The sequence below is a fragment of the Camarhynchus parvulus genome, chromosome 6, assembly GCF_901933205.1.
Source record: "Camarhynchus parvulus chromosome 6, STF_HiC, whole genome shotgun sequence".
Classification (NCBI taxonomy): domain Eukaryota; kingdom Metazoa; phylum Chordata; class Aves; order Passeriformes; family Thraupidae; genus Camarhynchus; species Camarhynchus parvulus.
Window position 1 is genome coordinate 26,241,357 of NC_044576.1, and position 22,272 is coordinate 26,263,628.

Below are 22,272 nucleotides of genomic sequence, written 5' to 3' on the forward strand. Positions count from 1 at the left end.
TCTGTGAACTACAACTTGGGTTAATGATTACAGCTGGTAAAGGGATGGAATTCTCCTAATGTGTAAACAAGCTTTCCTAGACTCTTGGACAAGAAGAAACATTTTGGAGCAAGAGGGACAGAATCTGCAGGTTTGAGGAAAGAAAGCAGGAGTTTTAAAACCCAGTACCAGAATTAACTCACATTACATCTAATGACTACAAAAATGTAAACACAAAACATGTTTAAACTTCCTCATCTCCTAGGAAAGGGAACATTCATTTTATTACACACAATGATTTATTTTGGGGAATTAAAAAACATTTTTTCAAGGATACACTAAGGAAATTGGAGGCTATAAATGGCCAGCCAGCCAGCAAGACAAAGTGAGAGATTTGCAGGCAAAGGTGGTGAACTATGGTAATTTAGTTTAATGAAGGGGGAAATACAAACACAGAAAAAGGCTTTTACTGCCTTCTGACAGGTAGTAGTTTAATTGGCCTTCTCCATCCTGCAGAGACAAGAGGAAGTCTGATTTTAAAAGAGCTAAACACTGTGGTTAAAATTAGGCTTCAGCTAAATCTAAAAATCTGCACATTAACACAGCTGTAAGGTGAGCTCCTGAAATCATCCACAGATAAGCAAAATGTTTAACTGGGAATAAAACCTCATCCCTTCCTCAGCCTAATCTGAAGAGGGACACCAAATCAAAGGTGAGACACTGGTTTTACAGACACGCCACAGTGAGCAGCCAACAAACCATCCCAGGTACCAATTAGACAGCACAGAGCTCTCTGAAAGAGGCTGCTTATGTACTTTTGGGGGGATCCTGGAAACTCTTCCAGTGAAAATGCATTAAAAGAGTGCCACTGTCAGTTCTGTGGCATTTATACATGTTGTTTTCTTTGTGTAGATACAATCACTAGAGCCTGAACTCCTGAGATAATGCAATAGTCAAGCCAGCAGTAAACCCAAAGCTCAGGAAATATCACTTGGCTTTCAGTATTTCCAAAGCAGTGCCAGAGTTAAACTGTAAACTGTTAACAGATTACAGGGTTAATTTGTAATTTATTATTGTTATCTGCCAGGAACACTCTGGAAGATGAAATGCCAGGGCCAGGACTCCTCACCCCTTTTCCAGTCACCAGGGATTTTACTACTGGCTGAGGCAGGAGACTCCTACACCTTTCTCTATGAAAAGGCTCACACAACACAGTAAGACAATGTGATGTCTGATTTCTTCCCCAGTCCTTGCCTGCTCCCTGCTGGCACTCCATTTGTTTTCTGACCAGCAGAAACATTAAGAAAACATTTTTACAGAACAACCTTAATAAAACCCTCATATATCTTACTCCTCAATGATTACAGGGACGAGAAGTATAATTCATACTACAGCTGCTCCTGATCTCAAACACAAAGAATCAGCCAGAGCACCAGCCAAAGCAGCCAGAACAAACTGCTTCTGCACAAACCCATTTCTACTTTGCCCAGGAAAGATGCCCAGACCAGGAAGGCATTTGTCTCAGCACTTCTCTTTGCTCACAGTAAAAAAAAAATTAAATTATCTATCCTGGTTATTTTCAGTGCAACTGAAGACTAAATTCACTACTTTTATCCAATAGCCAGGGTGTAATCCAGATTCTTTTTTTCTCTGTATAGGGGGCTGAAAGGGAAAACCTTTATTTCCCCTTCCATCTTGCCTGTAGCATCCTTCAAACAGAACTCCTCAAACAGAATATGGTATCCCAGCTGAGACCTTATGGCCTGCCAAGTTTTGCCTTGTGTTTGTCATTCATGTGCAGGAGTAAGGGTATCATTAAATGACATCTGCCCTTTCCACGGCAGCAGGACCCTTCTAAGTCACTTTCTGCTTGTGGTCTGTCAGTAAATTGGAGTTTTCTCCAAAGAATTGCTACACAGCTGGTTTATTTCCTCTCCTGTGCCTGTACATCAGCTAGTCCTTTCTCAGATGTAATGCACTGTACTTCCCTGGCTGGAATGGCTTTCTTCTTTTTGCCTTCAGATCTTTCCAAAACATATCATTATCCCTGGGATCATGATGTCCTCCACTGGACTACCTGGCTCTCCCAGCTCTTATTGCCTACAAGTGTAAAGAGCAAATTCTCTTCCATTCCCAAGGTCATTAATGAAGATACTGAACAGACCAGACTCAGAACAGATCTAAAATTGTGTCCACTTCTAATAGTAATCCTTCAACTCCAAAACTCTTTCATTCTGACTTGTGCTTCAAGGAGAGGAAAAAATCTACTTTGTACCTGTACACATGTAGTTCCTCAAATTACTTCCTGATGAAAATAGAAAACAGCATCAGAAGTGATGTGTCTAAGGCCATGCATGTGTTCAGTGAATATTTAATTTATATCATCTGATCTCCATATCTGGGTTTCCTCACATCTCAGGGACTGTCACTCTGGAAAACATTGCAAATACTATCAGCTTAAAAACCAACATAATTACTGTGCTGGAGAACAACCTTTTCATGCAAATTACACACAGCAATTATGCTATGTGTCTTTTACTGTAATTTTGCACTGCATAATTACATGCACATAGATTTATATAACTAATGGTTACTCAGCAATTAATTAAATAGCTTTTGTTTCTCTAACTGCCAGTGCTTTATGACAGATGAAAGCTGAAAATGTTTTTGGGGTTTATGGTCTCTCAGGCCTGAACTCTGGCACAACACACAGTGATGAACATTTCCTACATGTTTCTTCAGAAAAGACAGAAAGTCCCTTATTCTAAAGATGGCATCAACTATGATAATACCTTCTGGATAATTACATTAACAGGTTGGCCGACTTACAGGAGAATAAATAAGGACAATAATTCTTGCCCAGCAGTGCAAAACACAAGGAACATCTATAAATAAAGACTGAAAAGAAAATCTTTCAAGCAGCAGCTCAGATCAATGTGGATCTTACCTTGAAAACACAGGGCTACTCAAAACACAACGTACCATAAGAGAACAAAGCAGAGAGCTCAAAGCAATGATGCTTCTAAATAAGCCTGACAAGCTTTTATTATATAAAAACTGAATTAAGCAAAAACTAGAGATAAGTGCTTTATCTGACATTTGGGATTTCAAAAGACTGAGAAATAGGAAGACATTTACAGAAATAACATATAAGGTCATCACCAACAAGAATTGGGTTTAATTCAAGATACTGACAATAATTGAATTCTAAGTTTCCTGCTTCAGCCTAGAGTTGTCAATTAATTGAGCCTTGCTTGCATGTGAACATTGCTAGAGGCCTCTTACAGAATCAGCTGATTAGAACTTTTTTTTCATGACAAGTGAAGCAGCATCCCTCCTTCTCAATTTAGGTAATGATCATCTGTGCAGGTTTTATTCTATTAAAGCCCCATTCCAATTAATTCACATTTGCCAGATGCTGTCACGATTGCTGACAGGTGTTTATTGCACTCCAGGTCAGCATGAAGTCACCATAAGAAGGGAAGTCTGCAGCATCAGAGCCATCCCAGGCTGCTGAACACACAAACACCCCCACGAGGAGAAAGGAACTGCAAAAGAACTCCATGTGCAACAACCTTGTGGGGATGGGGAACAGAGAGGCAAAATGGCACCTCCACTTTGCAACAAAACACTGGCTCAGGAGTTGGGATGTCCTTTCAACCTGCTTTTTAAGTGTCTCTGCACCAGCTCATACACTGGTAGAAATACATCTACAATGAGGGATTTTAATGGTTTAATTTCAGAAACTACCTGCAGTGTAACAAAATTATTGAATGAATTATCTCAGAGAGTTATTTTTAAAAAAACACAACAACAAAAAATAAATCAAAAGAACACTAGAAGAGCTTGTTAAATGTCATATTAGCAAACAGTTTAATTTATTAAAATGACTCCAGTACACCTCTGTGCTTCTACAACAAACACTCATTACACATAACAGGTAAAACACAGTAATAACATTCTCCAGTCAGCAGTTCCCGGCTCTCAGCACAGAAACACAAAAACAACAGTATCTTACATCACCTCCCAGCTCAACCTTCTGCCACGTGGTGCTTGGGGCACTTCTCTGAGGAGCAGGCAGGCAGCTGAATGCAAGTGTGTGTCTATGCTTCCTGATCAGAGGTGGTGAGTGCAGCCCTGTGCTGCCCAGAGCACGGAGCCAATGCCCTGCCCAGGCTACAGGCAGTGAGCTCATGGAACACGGGGAGTGCCATCCCACAGTTCCATCTCTCTAAAAATGGGACATCTACAGGATGGACGTGGAGAGGTTAAATTTCTCATAGCATGAAAAGACACTGGCCCAAAAATGTTTGCACACCTGAGTATTATGCTCATAAGAATGACGAGAGTCATGTAAGTCTTTATAAAGTCTAAAAATGCAGTTGTGGTAATTCAGGGCCAGTCCTTTCTCTTTTACTGGTTAACTTTACTGAAATCAACTCGACCTGGAATTTTAACAGCAAAGCAAACATGAAAAGTTAATAAAATCAGAAGACACTGAAGGTGTAAATACAGTGCAAGTGTTGGTTTTAGTCTTCTTTGACTGTTACAGCCTGATAATTTTACATTCTGTGCTTTAATTTTAGGGAAAAGCATAGATGTCGTGTTTCAGAACATACATACTAGCATATATACATGTATACATCATACACACTTGCTGCAGAATGCAAGGGCTTCCAGTGGCATATGATTCATAGTACCAATCTATCACATGCAGGTTTGTTTTTTTTTTCATACAAAACCAAAACAGTTCTAGAGGTGGCCCTCCCCCTGCATACATAAGTATCCATTAATGTGTATTCACATGCATTATTACCAACTCATTGATTTATGTTAACCAGATTTATTTAATTTTTTTAATGTAAGCTATAAATTATTTTAGTTGCAACACCTAGCCAGAACACTCCAGTGACCACAGTACTCCTGGGTTTTATGGTAACTAATACCTCCGTTGGCAAAACATTCTTAATAAAATGACTCAAGTTTTGTTTGCTTCATATTGCTTCATTTTAAAAAAAATGTTACGTACAAACATTGCTGTTAGTACACTTCAGATCTGCTGAAGTGCAGTAAACTATGAGAGCTCGTTATTCAGAAGCACCTAGACTTTTTTTGATATTAAATGGAAGCCATCAGCAACAAACATTGTATGGAGAATTCATCAGGTGGATGAACAGTGCACATCAGTGAGTATGAGATTAAACTGTTTTCTAAACAGCTGGTAGTCTTCACAAAACAAATTATGTGTGATGTAGTCAGTCCTGCTGAGACAGCAGAAGGACATAAGAACACAAGCGACTCAAGGGTCAGTGTTTATCCATATTAATGTAGCTTTGGTTCAGAAATTCTTTAAGTGTTGTAGAGCACCTGGTTTAGTGACAAAACACATGCATCTCACAGTGCTAACAGTATAATGCTAATAAACTGCAGCTTTCAAATATTAATAGCATTTAATAAAAAAATTTACAGAAATATTCTTGTTGACAAATGTGCAGTACAAATGCAAGCTCCTTGGCCACAAACTCTAATTGTTTGCATCAGTTTTGTGCTGGCATAACAGTGCAAGTGCTGGGATTCAAGTATGATTTTCCATGTTTATGTTAAGCAACAGAGATTACATGATGAAGTTTGGGGGATTTTCTGCTCACAAGGCCAGGATGTGAGAATCAAGCAAAGCAATGCAGCAAAGGAAATGTTTAATTTCCCTCACCTAGAAGGCATAAAGGAGGGAAAACACATTTCACAAGCAAACCAAGTTATTGCTTCAGCTAAATCAGCTGTACTAAAATACAGGACTACAGGTTGCAATGTAATCTGCCCTCACATGAAGAGAAGATGAAATCTACAGTGCAAGTCCTCCATGAAAAAGGATCAAATTGCAACACCAGAGTCCTGTTTCATAGGACAGAATTTATTCATCATTCAGTTTTGCTTGTGAATTGATTTTATTTGTAAGTCAGCTAGATCACAGTCTAAAGTACATTGTTTATATTTCTGTGTTTCTAGAGGTACTACTTCATACCAATTTAGGTCTGCTCAACAGAATATAATATGAACACTTGTTTCCAAAGAACTGACAAAATTATTGCTGAAATTTTTAAGGTCAAAATTAAAACTTATTTCACCAAATCAAGACTTTACTCCACTTAAAAAAAATCTGACATCCTATTAATTAAAAAAACCAACCCAAAACAAAACAAAAAATAAACCCTGAACTTATTAGGTTTTTTTTTCAATTAAATAATAATCTAAGATTTTACAAGATATTCACATTCAGGCAACTGTCTCCTGACTCATCTGGCTGAATGACAGATGCCATAACAAATGCAAGAACACTACTCACATTCTTCCTGACAGCAGTGATTAGTGCAATTTACCACTGCACTACACAGTTTTAATAGTGCAAGGTGTGCCTGCTGACATTTCTCACAATCACCTGCTACATGATCACTATTCTCAGGTGTCTGTACCTGTAATTTTCATTAGAATGTTGGCATTTATGTTAACACTTATGAAAAACTATGGCTTTATCCATGAAATATATAGCTTGCCTAAGGAAAATTTTTGAGCCATTTATTAAAACAATAAAACTGAATTGGAATGAAAGTTACTTGGTTAAGCCATAAGCTGTGTTGCCACTAAACTCAAGATCTCAGGGTTAGCTACAGAACACCAATATGTGTACTTGTGCATCTGTTACAGTCTTTAAAAGTTTATTTAAAATGTAACACTGATAAAATTTTTTTTACATCTAAGTCTAATAATTTATCTTATTTTTTGCAATATGTTAAATTGCTTGTATCGAAAGTGTCATCTGAGTACAGCCGTATTACAACAGGACTGGGACTGTAAGAAACCCATAAATGCACACGAAAGAAGGCACTTGTCTTCCAGTAGTTCAAGTCAGAGAAGGCCTTACCCAGACAGCGGCACCTTACAGTTTGAAGGATTAGCAAATGTCCCCAGGCTTTGCCACAGTCTCAAAACCTGTCCGCGTGTCCCTGGACAAAGGTGCTGTATGTGGTCTATAACACCATGAAGCTCATGACGAATTCCAGCAGTTTCTGCCTGTTGCTCTGAGGTAGGAACGTAGTGCCAAGTTCCAAAATGGTGTCTTTCCTCTGCTGAGTCTGCTTGAAAACCTGAAGCACAGCATGAACATATGTAAGCATCACCCTGTTAAAGGAATCTTCTTTCTTCTGAGATTAAAATGTTATGGTCTATACTATGTTTTCCCTCATTTACAAGACTTCTTCCTTTTCATTTCTTAAAGGCTTAGATGGCAATGCCTTGAGGTATTATTATAATTCACTCAAGGTTGAAGCCCTTCAGGGGTTATGGAAGAAAAGAAATTGAGAAATAAATACAGCATGTGATAAACAGCCAAATCTTAACAGTGAGGGACAAAACAACCAATCAAAGGCATCTGATTGAAAGTGGAAGTACTGTAAAAACAAGAATTCAGATGCTGTGCTGTAAAAGATGCTCAGCAAACACTATCTAGTTCCACTTCTCATTCTAGTTCATCTTGCTGTTGGAAAATGATGGATTCAGTATGTGCTTTCCTCACAGCTATTCAGTCTACAGAAAGATAGCTTTACTTGGCCAACTATTGTTGGATTATTCAATACATTAGAATTTAAAGGCAAAAACTTCAAAACCCACACCCAGCAACATTTTGCCTAAATGTCAATACTTCCCAAATTATAATGCTGTATCTTATGTGGCATTCAGGAATCCATGCCAGTCTGATGAAAGAAAAACAATTCACTTGCAAAATCTAGATGGGTGATTTATGATTTGAAATACTAGTAGTAAAGTACAATACTGAATATCTTAAAGAAGACCTGTAACCTCATGGTGAACACTGAAGGTGTATAAGGATGGTTCTTCTGCAGCATCAATCACTGCTAAGCCATAATTCAATAACTAATGTTTTTTTAAAGATTTAAGTAGACTTCAAAATTAAATTTAGCTGTTACTGAGCACAGAACATGCTCTCAGCCTTTCAATATTGTTCAATAGGACACAGAGTAGAACAGAAGAACTTCATTTGCTGTGAATAAAAATGTCTAGTCACCCATCCATCCAGACAGACCTTCCCAGGGGCAAGAAGTGCCCTGTTCTGCAGCTGGTGGTCTCTGTTACAGCCCTTAGCCTAAAGGAAACCAAAAGGCTCCAAATCCACAATACACTTCCATGGATACAATCACTGATTTTAAAATGACACTGAACAGATTCCATGAAATGTCCAAATTGTACTCATTATTGAAATGAAACTCAACAGTCCCCAGCTCTGAGCACCAAACACTTACTCCAATTTCCTTGAAGACTTTCACTGCATTTTTCACATGACTGTAGGTAGCACTCTCAGCTGCAAGAGAGAAAATCCAGAGATAAACAAACTGAAATTCAGTTAGGGCTACCTTGTGGTAGAAAGAACAGAATGAATCAAAGCCAGTCCCAAAACCAGTTTAACATACCATACACAGCAACATTCCTCTCTGTCCTGCTTATTAAGTGCCTGTGTAGCTTCTGAATATATTCAGACTCTAAAACAGGACCACTAAAATTGTGCACAAAGATGACAGCAGAGCTGTATGCCTCCAGTAGTGGTCCCAGTAACCTCTGCAGGAAAGTGATGTACTGCTGGTGCTCTTGAGACTGGCTCACCTAAGAAAAGGCAACAAAAGCTTCAGTGACAGAGACCAGTGGAAACCAGAAATGACCTGTAAGGCATTAACATGTTGAAACAGCAACCAAAATGAAAACAAAAGAACAAAAACCTGTACAAAAATAAGTGTAGGGGCACAGCACAAAATGGGAACATAGCAGAAAAAAGAGGTTTATCACAAGGGACAAACAGGCACTGAACATCACAGACCAACGCTATTTTTTCCTCCTCCAGGGTATTACTATTTTCCCAAGATAAAATTAAAGACATCATGCTGTTCTGCAGCCAACAGCAGGGCTGCCCTACATTCACAGAGACAGACAGAAGTTTTCATGTTTTAACAAGATATCCTAAGGTGTTTGAGTCAGCTCTGAGAAAACTAGTAATATATCTAAAATCAACATAAGCAATCTATGAAGTGAAACACAGGCTGAACATAAATACCAGCTGGATGTGCCTCTTTTAGGCTGCATGTAAAGAATAAACCCAAGGTACTTGAGTCTTTATCAGTTTTCAGGACTCTAACCCTTTGCTCCTCCACCTCCCTGTAAAGACTGTTTATGTTTCTTTAGCTATTTTCCTCATGTGAAGGAGACAAATGGACTGTACAAAAATACTAACATTGCAAACCAACAAAAACCCACCCACCAAAAAACTTATCAGTACCTGTCCTGAATAAGCAAAGTAATTTATAACTCTCACAAGAGGGTTCAACATTACAAGGAAAATACTACCTTCAGGTAGCAATCTCTCTGCTCCTCTCCAAAATCACTGTCTTCATCTTCCTCATCACTTCTCCAAGATAATGGCTCAGGGAGTTTTTTATTCCACTGCTGTTCTGTAAGACTTGGGCTAATATCCTCCTGATCATCCTGCTTAAATTTCAAAAACAAGGTGGTAAATAGGTAAAACTCCAAATCCAGGCAAGCAATAGGTTTATTTTATAATCTCATCTGACTTAATGCATTTATTAACCACCATTTAATGGATGCAGGTGAGACTCAATTATAGGCAGCACTGAGAAAAGGAGAGAGAAGAGACATTTGGTGAAAAAGACTGGGTTTTTTTCTTGCTTCTTCCTGGGTGCCAAGGTTTGTTTACTGTGCACAAAAAGTTTATGAAGCAAATATATGCTGAATCAGCTGCCTCCACTCCTAAGGTTTTCTTTGCACTGTGCACCTCTGGCAAACTGCACCCTACAGCCCTGAAACTGCAAGCTGAGGAGTTTTACAGTAATTCTGAGATCAATGCAAAGGAATTAAAGAATGACAAAAGGTCTGAACTCCTGACTCCTGCAGAGTGGAAAGTAAAAAATCCATGTAGCTATGCTACATTTGAAAGAGCTGCAATAATAAAATAAAACCCAAGTTTGAAGATACTACAAAAATAGGTGTTTTCCTTAGTAGCCTTACTGGTAAAATGAAATTACACAAAGAGCCATGAAGCACCACAGGCTGACTGTACCCAACTGTCTGACACTTAGGAACAGAGGAGTGAAGCAGTCTCAGTCCTGGGCACGTTGTACAAGCTTTCAGTAACAACATATACTTGGAACAAGTTTCACAACTAAGGAGCATAAACCACCCATAGTACAGTACACCATCCTATAGCATCTCTGCCACTTTACCTCAGCCACCAGGAGAATGCCATACTGGATCAGCCTTTCCACAGACTCGTGGCAAACTTGATAAATCACCTGGCAAGGCTGCACAACATAAAAGGAATGCAGTGAAAAAGTCACATCCATTACACCCATTACAGCAACATTATTCCCTGTTCAGTATGAATGTTTTAGATATAGCAGTATTATTTCTTATATGCAAGCTGTTAAACTTTTATCAGCATAATCCCACTGCACCACTTTTGTGTTTATCCTGGCAGACATTAAAAAAAAATTATAGCGAAATAGGATATTTAAAACATGTCCAAGATTTTTTCCAAAATGCCTTACCACTGGTAGAAAGCCACATTAAATATTCTCTCTTTTTAATAGCCCCTAAGCAAATCTGAGTTTGTTAACAGTTCTGGAATAAAATCATCGTAAAGTTAAAATTATTGAAACTCATAACAGTGATCTATTTGGAATTTAAAGGAAACTACACTTCCAAGAAATTCTCTTATGTGTTTTGAAACGGAATAAAAAACCCCAACTTCTTTTACGTAACTCATAATAATTTAGGAAATATTTTCTTAGTTAAAAAATATTAATCAATTATTAATTCTGAAAGCAGAAGGATAATACTACTGAAGAACTCCAGTATATGAGCTAACATTATTACCTAGACAAAAACACTAAATTTGGCTTATGCTTCTGTAAAAATGCACAAGTCAAATATGAGTACAAATGTAAGAACTAATTGAAGAATCTCTAGAATTTTAAGTAACTTCTACACAGAAGAAAAAATAACATCTAGCACTTAAAATTGGAAGTATGCAGTTTCTGAAAAGTGAGATAACATCAACTCTCGTCAGTGTTTTGTAACAACAAAAACTGAAGTCAGGCCATGTTTAAAATTTCCACTAAAGACCAGGTGTGGCACAACATGAGAACTGCACTCCTGTGCAAATAAGGGATATCTTTAGAATGTGGAGCCTTACTTCCAACACAATTTCAATCACCTGTGCAAACTCACATGAGCTGGGTACTCACAACGACTTTTGATTCTTCAGGTAAGAAAATAAATTAATAAATAGTTTGGGCAGAATGCAAATACAGCTAGTGACAGTGGACAGTGTACAGTGATGAGCTAATGACAGGAATGATACATAATATGTTAGAGAAGCTGCTCTCTTAGCTTCCCACAACACAAGGTGGGCTTCTTAATGCTGCCTTGCTCAGGAAAGGCCTAAAGCACAGCAGAAATGTCCCAGGCCCAGCCCAGCATCTCCCACTTCAGCACTGGCAGTAGCAGTAGGTGGCACTCAGTGTGTGACAGTGTGTGACAGCCACTGATACCCATCACCATCACACTGAACTGACAGTGAACAGACCAGAGCTGTGACACTTGTAGAAAGCATCCTGTAATTTTAAAGTAACAAGCAGAACAAAAACTGGACAATTAATGCAATTACTTACCAAAGACACAGTGAATTCATTGGAAAGCAAGTAGCACAAGCTGGCAGCTTTTCTGACCAGGTGCTCTTGACTGATTAAACTGGGAGAAGCACCACTGGTACCATTTCTGTACCTCCTGCTCTGAATCGCGTGAAGACTGCAGGCTGGAGCAGAAACAAACACAGGCAAAGTTTAATTTTCCAAAGAGCTTTATGGCAAAGGAAACATCAAACTTCTGTTTCATCCACTTCTAGGGCTAAAAGCAGTCAAATATTACCCATGCCATTCAAGAATAAAGACAGACTTAACCACTATTTTGTGTCCAGTAATGTCAGATCAAAACAAAATCTCATTAAAATACTGCTCACCAAAACACAGGTTTTGCCATGTTGGCTCAGAACTCTGATAATGCCTTGCCTATGGCAGTGACCAGTACACAAATACTTCCAATAAAGATAAAGGATGAGGGGAAAAAAGAATGGAAACGTTCCTCAAACAAAATACAAGTTTGCTTTAAAATTGTTTGTTAGGGTAAACATGAGCTGAAACAGGAAGTGAAAATTTGTATTAAGGTAAATAACATGAGAAGCTGATGGGGATTTTTCTGCAGATACTCTGACTTCAAGGGTTACAAGCAAGTCTTTCCCTGATAAACCCCAAAACATACCAATAACAGCCTCTTTAATGAATACATGAAGTATTCCATTGCTGTAGAAGTTGAGCTCAAAGACAGCAGGTATTGTGATGCTGGGAGTGACGAAGAACTCATTGTTTCTGCTTGTGTTCGTGATATTTACACAGTTCCCCAACAAGTGGATGGCATGCATGACAACATCATCTGAGTTCCCTGAAAATCCCAAGTCAAAGTCACGGGCTAGGACCTCCTCCTTCATAGAGAAGAAATCTTCTACCAGTCTGGAAAGATCAGTTCCCTACAAATAAACACAGAATCACAGAGTTAAACAATTTTTTTGCACAGGAATCTATCAGTAAACCACATAATCAGGTATATATCAAACACAATACACTAACTGCCAATAATCCAAAGCACAACAGTTGTATCAGAAAAACTGATTTTCACTGAGGTTTTGATGAAGTAGTTCCACATGTTTTGAATTACATGCAATTATATATTTTACCGCCATGGAACTATTTAGGAATGCAAGGTTTTTCTTTACTTCTTGGTTTATTTCACAGCCTGCAGAGACCTGAATACCTCAATATCATGTTAGAAGCATCATGATTCCATTACCTATGCTTTTAAGTGAATGATTAATTAGTTGGGAATATTGCACTTAACAGAATGGAACAACTGGTGTGGAACATGAGGAAAAGACTTTCCTCAGGCACCTCCTCTTCTTGTTTTCTCTCAAGATGGAGGCAGATCACATTATAAAATGCTTATTTGATTCCACTATTTTAGGAAATTTGAAAGACTAGACTGATGAGAATGGTAACACTTCCTCCACAAGCAGGATCATACAAGTGACCAATATTTTTCCATTTGTTCTCAATTTACGAGCAATAAAATCTTCAGACTTGAAGGACTTTTAGAAAAAATACAAAACAAACTTGTAGGAGGAAAAAAAAATTCTTCAAACTTTCATGCACAAGACTTCAGGTAAACATTAGTTTCATTCTGCTATTGTGATAGATTACTTTAGTATTGAGGAACAGTAAAATCAGTTTGGAAATTAATAGAACAGTTTCTAGAGTATTCAGTAGTGAATGTATTTTGAGATCTAAAAACCAACCCTAATACAATAAATGAAAGCCATGTAATCTTTAAAAAAAGGATAACATTTTGAATTACAAAGATCTATTTCCACATGAGCATTTATTATCATCCCATCAATAATGGCTTGTGTTCAAGCACCCACTGCTAACTCAAATATCAGCACTCAGACTACCTGAAATCCACTTTAATTTAAATGCATCTTTCTTTTTTTAATCAGTATCATGCAATAGTAAAATCTATACTTTTTTTTTTTTTAAATAAGTTAACAAGGCCAAAGCAATGTTTGGCTATTTAAGCAACACAGAAGCCTTACCTGCCTGTGTCTGTACAGCAACAAACAGGCAACAATGTGGGTAGACATCACAGCACAGGACTTGTCAGCAGCTAGAGGTGAACAAGATAAACTCGTTGAGCATCTGAGACATTCCAAACACCATTACAAATGAAAGAATACCCACTATTTAAAAAATAGTCACATGGATGTGGGCACAGAACTGTACCCACTGAATAAAATACAAAGTGTATTATGTGTATCTAGAGACAATATTAAAGTAATCAAAGTAACTTGGACCAAGAAGGCCAAATAAAGCTTAAATATTTACTAAGGTAAGCACTGCTTCCTGTGTATCTCTGGTACCACAAGCCATAGACCTACTGACTGAAGCATACATCACATAACCTGTAAAACCTGGCAACACTGGTCCATGCAGCTAGATGAGTTCATGTATGATCTTAAATAATGCCATTAAGACTCTCCAATAGATCCTTACATGAAGAGACAAGCAATGAGTGCATCAATATGACAATCAAGCACTTCGAAGTACAGAAAGTTTAGCGTACGAGTCCAACAAAAATAATAAAAAATCTTCTAATTGATCAGGAAAACAGTTTATTAAACTTTGAAGAGAATGGAGGGAGACAAAGGATGGACAATTGTCAACATTATGTAAACCATGAAATGATCACCTGGATGGAGACAATAAGGAAGTGAGAGATTACCACACAGAAATTCATGCTGTCAGCAAAACCAAACAGGCAGCTGACAGCAACCTGCTCCAGTGGAAGGTGTCACTGCCCATGGCAGGAGGGCTGAAATGAGATGATCTTTAAGGTCCCTTCCTATCCTCATCACCCTATGATTCTGTGGTGGTGATCCTCTTCAACACTTACTGAACAGAATGTGCTCAGCCAAGTTGGATATCAGCTCTCTTCTGAAGGGTTCACTGGTGATATCCCTGGAGTTGGGCAGAGAGGCTTCTGCACCTTCATCCACAGTATCATTAGGTCTGGATACAGAATAAAAATTAACATGATGACCTTTGGATTCTGATCAAAATGTAAAATAATATAAACTGATTTTTTTTAATGTACACTTAACTGAACTACAGCACAAAATACCACTACAGTCTGGTAAGGGCAGAAAATGTTACCAGCAAAAAGCTCTACCAACTTTTCCTGATTATTTCTTTGCACTGCACAACAATCCATGATAAGACTACCAGAAGAAAAATTGCAAGCTTCTTCTATGGCTACTCATGACTTTGCTGTAACACCAATTGCTCTTTTTTCTTCAACGAATATGGACAACAGTAAAAAAAACAAATTTGCCTGAAAGACAGAGTCCAGCTTCTCTACAAACTAGAAATGGTCTTTTGTATGGACTTACAGCTTTCTAAAGGTACAGGACTGACTTTGCCCCCACCAGGTTTGTATAACTTTGCCCCCATAGGTTTGTACAACTCCTAAAAAAACCAGCTAAAATGTCTATCTATGTAACAAATGCAGAACTAACCCTTGAGCAGTGTTCTGACAGTCACCTCCTTGAAAACAAGGAGTACTCTCTCACAGGTCCTATTTGCTTTGGAATTATTCCAAAAACCTTGTGAAATGTTTGTGAGGTTTAAAAACAAATCCTTTACTTTTCCATAAGCATGGCATTTTCCCCCCTAAATTATTGCATAAAATTTATAAACAAATCAACAGAGGTTACTAAAAAAAGACAAAAAAAGGGGAAAAGTCTACCTGAATTTATTTGAACAGAGCTCATCAGGAAGAATGTAACTCTTATAATAAATTGCAGTTAGAATTGCCTAAGTTTTGCACTTTTCTATAAACAATTACATTATCCATGGGGAGTTCAAGCACTGCTTGGAATGTAATGCAGAACACTAAGATAAACAAACAAACAAATCCCAGCCTGTCCTCCCTTTCAACACCACCCCAAAAAAATCTCTACCTTGATGGAAGTATAGCTGGTAACAAAGCTTGTTCCAAAGAAAAAGGAGCAGGCACAGGTTTTTGGCTTTGGCTGTTTACATATTCCTGTTAAAAAAAGGCTCATTATTTTTTGTACTTTTTCCACCTTATTCTTGCATTCAACTGATAATGCTGTTACAGGAAAAAGGCAATTATTCAAAAATATAACTGATTAAAAATAGCTCACACTAAAAAAGCAGTAATAAGGTCAGAGATATTAAAAGTTTTCAACAGCTTATTCACTTTTGACTTTATTTTATGCAAAAAGTAGACTTCCCACAGCAAGGAATCTGTACTTCATAAAAAAACTTGCAATTAAAACAACACATAACCTCTGTCAGCACCCTGCTGTGAACAACTCCTTTGAGATGAGTTCCACGATTAAATTAATGAGAACTGGCTCATTAACATGAATGAGAACAAAACCTAGCACCCATTTAGAACCAGCATGGAGACTGTAATTATTGCTTACTCCTGCCTTCCTCAAACACCATGAGAGAGGGAAACACTGCTGTACAAAACTCCAGTTGCAAGACAAAAACTAAACCCCCCAGGAAGCAGGCAGGGTACTGCATGCTTGGAATTCCTGAATCCCAAATTTCTCAAAAGCCTAACTCCTCTCCTTATAGGTTAAAATTTACACTATTCTGTTTTCAGGACACTGTGTTCCCTCAGTTTCTGTAAAGAATGGGAAACTAAAGAGCCACTTAACCTGCTGGTCAGGAAAACAGCTCCCTCCCAGGAAAGCTGCTTAAAAGACTTCCACAGCCTCTTTCACACACTCTTCTGCTTCCAAGCCTGTGCTCATAGAACTGCAGATGCCCAAAATTAACCCTCAAAGCTCACGTGCTTTAGAAAAACCTGCAGTGACACAACTACAATTACACTTCTGCAAATGTGAGCCAAGGCACACTTTAAGGATTTTTGTCATTTATCACCATTCTAAGGCACAATAAGGAACACAGGTACAAATGAGACCTGTCAGAGGCTGCTGGGAAGGTACAGAGTGATTAGCATTTTACTAGATTAAGAGGGCAGATAACCCACTTTTCCTTACACTGATCCAAGAAGAGTTGTTAACTCCCTACCAAGAATAGCCCAAGCCTTCTCCTTTGGAAGTGAATTAGTATCTTTCCCTACTGCACTAATTATAATGCAGTGCAGCCGGTCACAATAATTTCATGCTGTGGTAACTGAACCCTCCAAAGCTCTCCAACCCTACTGCTTTTTCTGAGAGAAGTAGGGCAGAAAGAAGAACACCTAATTAATTTGAATAATGTTCTAGTAAGTTGCTGTTGCAGTGCTTAATCTTATTAAAGTCACACTAAAAATAAGGTATACTGTGGCAGAATACAGATTAGTGAAATGGAGATTAGTACCAGCAGATTCTGCAAAGAGATCTGAGAAAATTTAGAGTAAAGACAGATACTGCCACAATACCCCATTCCCTGAGAAACTATAGAACAGTATACAGTAAAGTGCTGTACATAACAGTTGTGAACTAATAATGAATGATGACTTTCAAAGAATACACAGATTTTCATGATATATTACTCATGACACTTTTATAGCTACTAATTTGCTTAGCAATTTTAAAAATCCAGAGAGATAAATGCCCTTCCTCAACCATTGCAGATGTCATTAAATTCAACTGGAAAAAAGTATTCAGCTTCCTTCAACTCCAAATGTCTCTACCATGTAAAGAATTACTAGATAGTATAAGGATCATTTTAAAGATCGCTTGTTAAACAAATAACCCCATCAGTAAGAATACTTAAGACTGTTTCAAAACTAATATATCAACTCTGAGACTATTTCAGCTTAATACAGATGTGTTCAAAGACTCAAACACTCATCAGAAACAGGGATACTTTTGTTCTGCCAGAATAGACTGCAGCAGATAATGTTAGTGACGTTAACCCACAATGAGAAAATCGAAATAAATGTCCCCCCCTATTGAAACACCAAAAATGTCAAACTTTCAAAAAGACCTTCAAGGTGCCGAACTTACTCTTAAGGAAAATGGTTGTGCAAAATCTACTCTGACACACCCATAATTCTTCCGCAGCATTCTGAAGACTCCTCTAGCTATACTCCAAAGACTTTCATTCTTCTTAGGCTTGCCCTAGAAAACATAGGTGGTTGTTTTGCTTTCCTTCCACTTTGCAATTAAAAGGTTATGTGTAAAATTAAAATGCATGCAACAGCAGACAAAGCAAGCCCAAAGCTTTTGACACACCTTATAACTTCAAGTACATCTAGAGAACTATTTTTCTCTGTAGATATCCCCTGGAACATATTACTTGTCATGTCATGAATTTGCATTTAGAAGTGTGTCACCTGTACCTCAGCATCCCCTGTCAGAGACATTTTGTGATTCATGGCTCAACTGGAACCCTGAGTCCATGAACAGAAGACTAGCAGAACCTTTAACTACGTAACACGTTTTCCTGCACATCAGCAGAAAATCCCCTAGCCAAAACAAGTTGTTTGATTGCTCTTACCAGCTGCTCACTGTTATAGTGACCTTCAATTATGCGATCATAGGAGATTCCCACAGGTATAATTAGGACATCAGGAGTAGCATTTGAGAAGAGAGCATCCACCACCACCGACAGAAGACCTGCTCTAGCTCCAGATGTCTTTCCACTTCGAGACCGCGTGCCTTCCAAGAATATTTCTAGAAACTGCTGCTGTCTCAACAGTTCTTCTATGTGCTGAATACAAAAAGATTGGAAAAGAGAAAAAATAAGTATCTAATGATACTGGCATGCATATATATATAATAACATACAATTATATTTCAGGTGTATTGTTGGCAACCATTTCCTTTTAAAAGCAATGAAAGATCATGACTTGGCATGAGTACTTGTGGGAAAAAACCCCAGTAATTTATGCCTGACACAAGCCCAGACCTATGTGCAACTGAATTTGCATGAATATACAAGCAGTATAATGACATTTGTTCAAAAAGCATCTCTAGCAATGGTTGATGCAGTTGATTCACATTCATCTTTCCTTCTGGTTCCCCAGCACATCCCATCTTCCAAGATGCAAATACAGCTACTACACTGAATGGCACAAAGGATTACATCAACCCATCACGAACAGAGACTTTCATTGTGCTAAGTGAATCAGTGTAGAGATGCTTCACAACAAAAGACATCAGTGAAACAAGCATAAGTTAACTCAGAGAGCATTAATTCCACATTCTTTAATAAGGATTATGCAAGGTGGCTATCTGCTCATCCTCAAAAGAGCTGAGCATGCAGTTTTCTTTATTCTATAAATTCAAACCTTCGTACAAAAATGAATCCCCTTTTACAGCATAAAACTTAAGACAAATTTAAAGCAATAAATGCATCTCCAGAGTGATGGAAGCCACTTTTCCCACTTGCCACCCAAGTGAAATGCTACCTACAGAAAGAAAGACAAGAAATACACACCACATAGAGCAAAGCTCTGTACAGGAAATCCTTGCGACCGTCAGGGTTCTGATCCAACTTCCGACGAATGAAAAATCCTCCCAGCTTGCGGATCAATGTGCTACACACCAAAGAAGGATTATACTCATTGATTTCAGCTTGCAGGAAACTACTACATCTCCAACAAATAATTTCTTGCCCACAACAGGGATTCAAATTACTGAAATTCTTAAAGACTAAACTTAAAGTATTACACTACTTGCACATGATGGGACTGTACAAATATTTCTCTATTTCACCTATGAACAGGCTTCTTTGCACTGTCTTGCTTCACTTCACTGCTCTGACAGGTCACTGACCAGGAGATTCTTGCACACTGAGATGCTGGTGACCCATGTAAGAGTTCACCTGAGCTGGCTCCAGTCCATGCTGTGCTGTACAGACTGCACAGCCTGTATGCCCGTGGTGTGACGCACACTCCCCTCAGCTGCAGAATCAGCTCACACAGCTGATTTTAACAGAGCAATCTGCAGGCAGCTCCCACTTGGCACCAGCAATTACACCACCTGCATGGTCCTGCATTTATCTCACAGTGTAGCAAGAAGTTCTCATGAGGATATCCCTTCTGCTTGACAGAAGCAATGATGAATAGGGTTGTTTTCTTGAAACAAAATCCTTTACTGGCTCAAAAGACCGAAGAGGAGTACACCCTTCTGCAGACAGGATACTATGTGTGGATCATGGGCCTGCTGAATGCTGCAGAACTCGGGGTGCCCAGGGCCTAAAGTAATGTTAGATTATTTATGCTAAACTTTCTTTATTCTGTTGGCACTAAATTAGCATTTCAATTGCTAATTTATAGGAATGCCTTTTTCACTGGGATTATTACAGACCAGCACCTACAGGGTGTAAAACATCCTTGATGTCAAGGCATTCCCCATCTTTCCTCACCATTTTCTATACTATCCAGTCGTTCTTTAGATAGTAAATATGCCCAAATTCTGTCTCAGTGGCAAAACATGACCTAAAATACCTCAGGTTCTTCAGTCACCAGAAATATAATTTAAACACAGACTCAACTGGAATACTTTTCCACAAAGTATTATTCAACTAGTACTGTTGCTGCTTGTTAGCCAGCTCACTAAACTGCATGAAGAGCTGTCCATTCACAACTCTTTCTCCCATATCATCTTCCCTTAGTCATCTAACCACTTTGAGGCTCCAAAAAAGGAATATCCTTTCTACGTACCCTACTAAGGTTGTAACATAGCATCTCAGAAGGATGTTGTGATACTAACTCTCTGAACAAGTCATAGGAACCAAAGAAGTTATACATGATGGCCCAATAACAGTCAGATAATTTTACACTGAGACATTTTGTGGGATAGATCAGATCCCACCACCTCAGTCTTATTTCAAACAAGGAGAGGTTATTACCTGAAGATGGGGATGTTGAGATTGTTCCCTGCAGCTATGTAGGGTGCTTTGATGTTATGGCAGAAAAGAATGAATGTAAGCAGCAGATAGTCAATGTGGGATTTGTGAACAGGCAAAAAGATAAGCGGCAAATTCATCTGTGGTGGGGAGAGAAGGAAATAAGAAACAAGTCAGTTGGTAAGAAACATGGAATATTACTCCTTTTCTTAAATCCACTGTTGGGATTGCTAGCATCATCTTATCTAAACTGATGGTATTTTCCAGTTACCATAATTCAGTTTGTATACTTCTGATTTTTCTTCAGCTGGGACAATGAGAACATTTTAGTCAACTTGTCTTTAGTATTAGTTTTCATGGACTGTATTTTTCAATTGTATCCATTGCATTAACAATGTAATCATTGTTAATATAATGGATACAAATACTCCCAGTTTCTTCAGACTCCCAGCCCTGAGACACCAATCAAACAATTAAAGTGATGTGGTAAATCCTCACTGTCACCAAAGTACTGGTATTTCTATTAGATATAAACAAGGATGTTTGAATAGTGAGTTTCCCAAACACAATATTCAGAAAAACCCAGAAAAGAACAGGAACTTTTTTATTTGTTTCATTTATCTAATCAATATTGCTAAGGTAAATCCTGCAAGACAAGTTAATTCATTTGAGTATAAAGAAAATCGTAGCATTCAGGAGGTTGTTTGACCAATTTCAATAAATACTGAGAAACTGGAAACAGATTGCTAGTAAGAAATGGGAAAATGGGAGAAGATTTTTCTTGAAAGTTTTTATTCCAAATGAAAGTAAAAGTGAAAAATCCTGACTAGATCCACTAATTTATTGCTGGCTGCCTCAGCTCAAAAAGCAGAAATGATGTTGGATGCAAGGTCATCTGAGATAATCATTCAGCCTAATAGTTAAAATTTGATCCTGAATCAAAGGTAAACCCAGAGTTCACATAGTATTTTAGGTTGCACAACTCTAGGAGCATATATTTAATTAAGAACACTATTTTACAGTGTTCTTATTGTATTTCAGATACAATACAATTCTAAATGCAATTGCTTTTCATACTGACTTTAGCAGAACTCTCACAAAAGAGAAGTGCTGTAAATATTATTAGAAACTACTTCAGAAATCTACCTTACTGGATTTTCCCACCCTCCCTTACCTCTGTTGCTGCTTTGACCATTTCTATTTGACCTCTGTGGATCTGGATATTCCAGAAGAAGCTGTTAAACAACTTCAGTAACACCCAGCCAGTCAACCTAAGGGAAAAAACAAACACAACTCAAAAAACTTCATTTATTTCTGCCTCTTTTTTATATTGCTTCTGTATGACTAAAGGCAAAGCCAGTTAATCTGATAATTTATATTCAAACAAAAGTACTATAAAATCCAATTGCTAAACAAGGTTTTGCCTATAGTTAGTAGCCTCATTTCAGCCTCCTGCAGTTATGACAGATCTCGTATCAACCTCAGTGAAGGCTGTGAACTAGGAACATGACAAAATCATCCTTAGTAGTAAATGTAGACACCACAGGAGAAGATTTTATCTAAAATAAGACTCTCCCTGGGATATTTATATCTACAAATTATAGCACTGAATAGGCTAATGGAAAAATTATCTTTTGGTGTGTGATGCTGCAGATAGCTGTTCTTGCCCATATGAGCCTGAAATAACAAATGATGCCAATACTGGTCCAAG

General features: G+C 38.1%; 1 protein-coding gene across 5 annotated transcripts in view; it reads right to left on the reverse strand.

Moving 5' to 3' along the window:
* Nucleotides 1-3,828: 3,828 nt before the first annotated feature.
* GPAM (glycerol-3-phosphate acyltransferase, mitochondrial) overlaps nucleotides 3,829-22,272 on the reverse strand; it is a 30,224-nt gene continuing 11,780 nt past the window's right edge. For 4 of the 5 annotated variants that reach the window (XM_030951439.1, XM_030951438.1, XM_030951441.1 and 1 more), the window contains exons 8-22: nucleotides 21,736-21,832; nucleotides 20,565-20,701; nucleotides 19,149-19,248; nucleotides 18,207-18,419; nucleotides 17,714-17,827; nucleotides 15,683-15,768; nucleotides 14,617-14,732; nucleotides 13,760-13,830; nucleotides 12,376-12,640; nucleotides 11,730-11,872; nucleotides 10,281-10,358; nucleotides 9,388-9,528; nucleotides 8,463-8,652; nucleotides 8,295-8,353; nucleotides 3,829-7,121 (exon numbers count right to left, since the gene is read on the reverse strand). In XM_030951439.1, the coding sequence (XP_030807299.1) occupies nucleotides 7,005-7,121; nucleotides 8,295-8,353; nucleotides 8,463-8,652; nucleotides 9,388-9,528; nucleotides 10,281-10,358; nucleotides 11,730-11,872; nucleotides 12,376-12,640; nucleotides 13,760-13,830; nucleotides 14,617-14,732; nucleotides 15,683-15,768; nucleotides 17,714-17,827; nucleotides 18,207-18,419; nucleotides 19,149-19,248; nucleotides 20,565-20,701; nucleotides 21,736-21,832 (1,927 nt within the window). In that variant the 3' untranslated portion in view covers nucleotides 3,829-7,004. The remainder of the gene's footprint in view (nucleotides 7,122-8,294; nucleotides 8,354-8,462; nucleotides 8,653-9,387; nucleotides 9,529-10,280; nucleotides 10,359-11,729; nucleotides 11,873-12,375; nucleotides 12,641-13,759; nucleotides 13,831-14,616; nucleotides 14,733-15,682; nucleotides 15,769-17,713; nucleotides 17,828-18,206; nucleotides 18,420-19,148; nucleotides 19,249-20,564; nucleotides 20,702-21,735; nucleotides 21,833-22,272) is intronic. The other variant, XM_030951442.1, reaches the window with a different exon arrangement.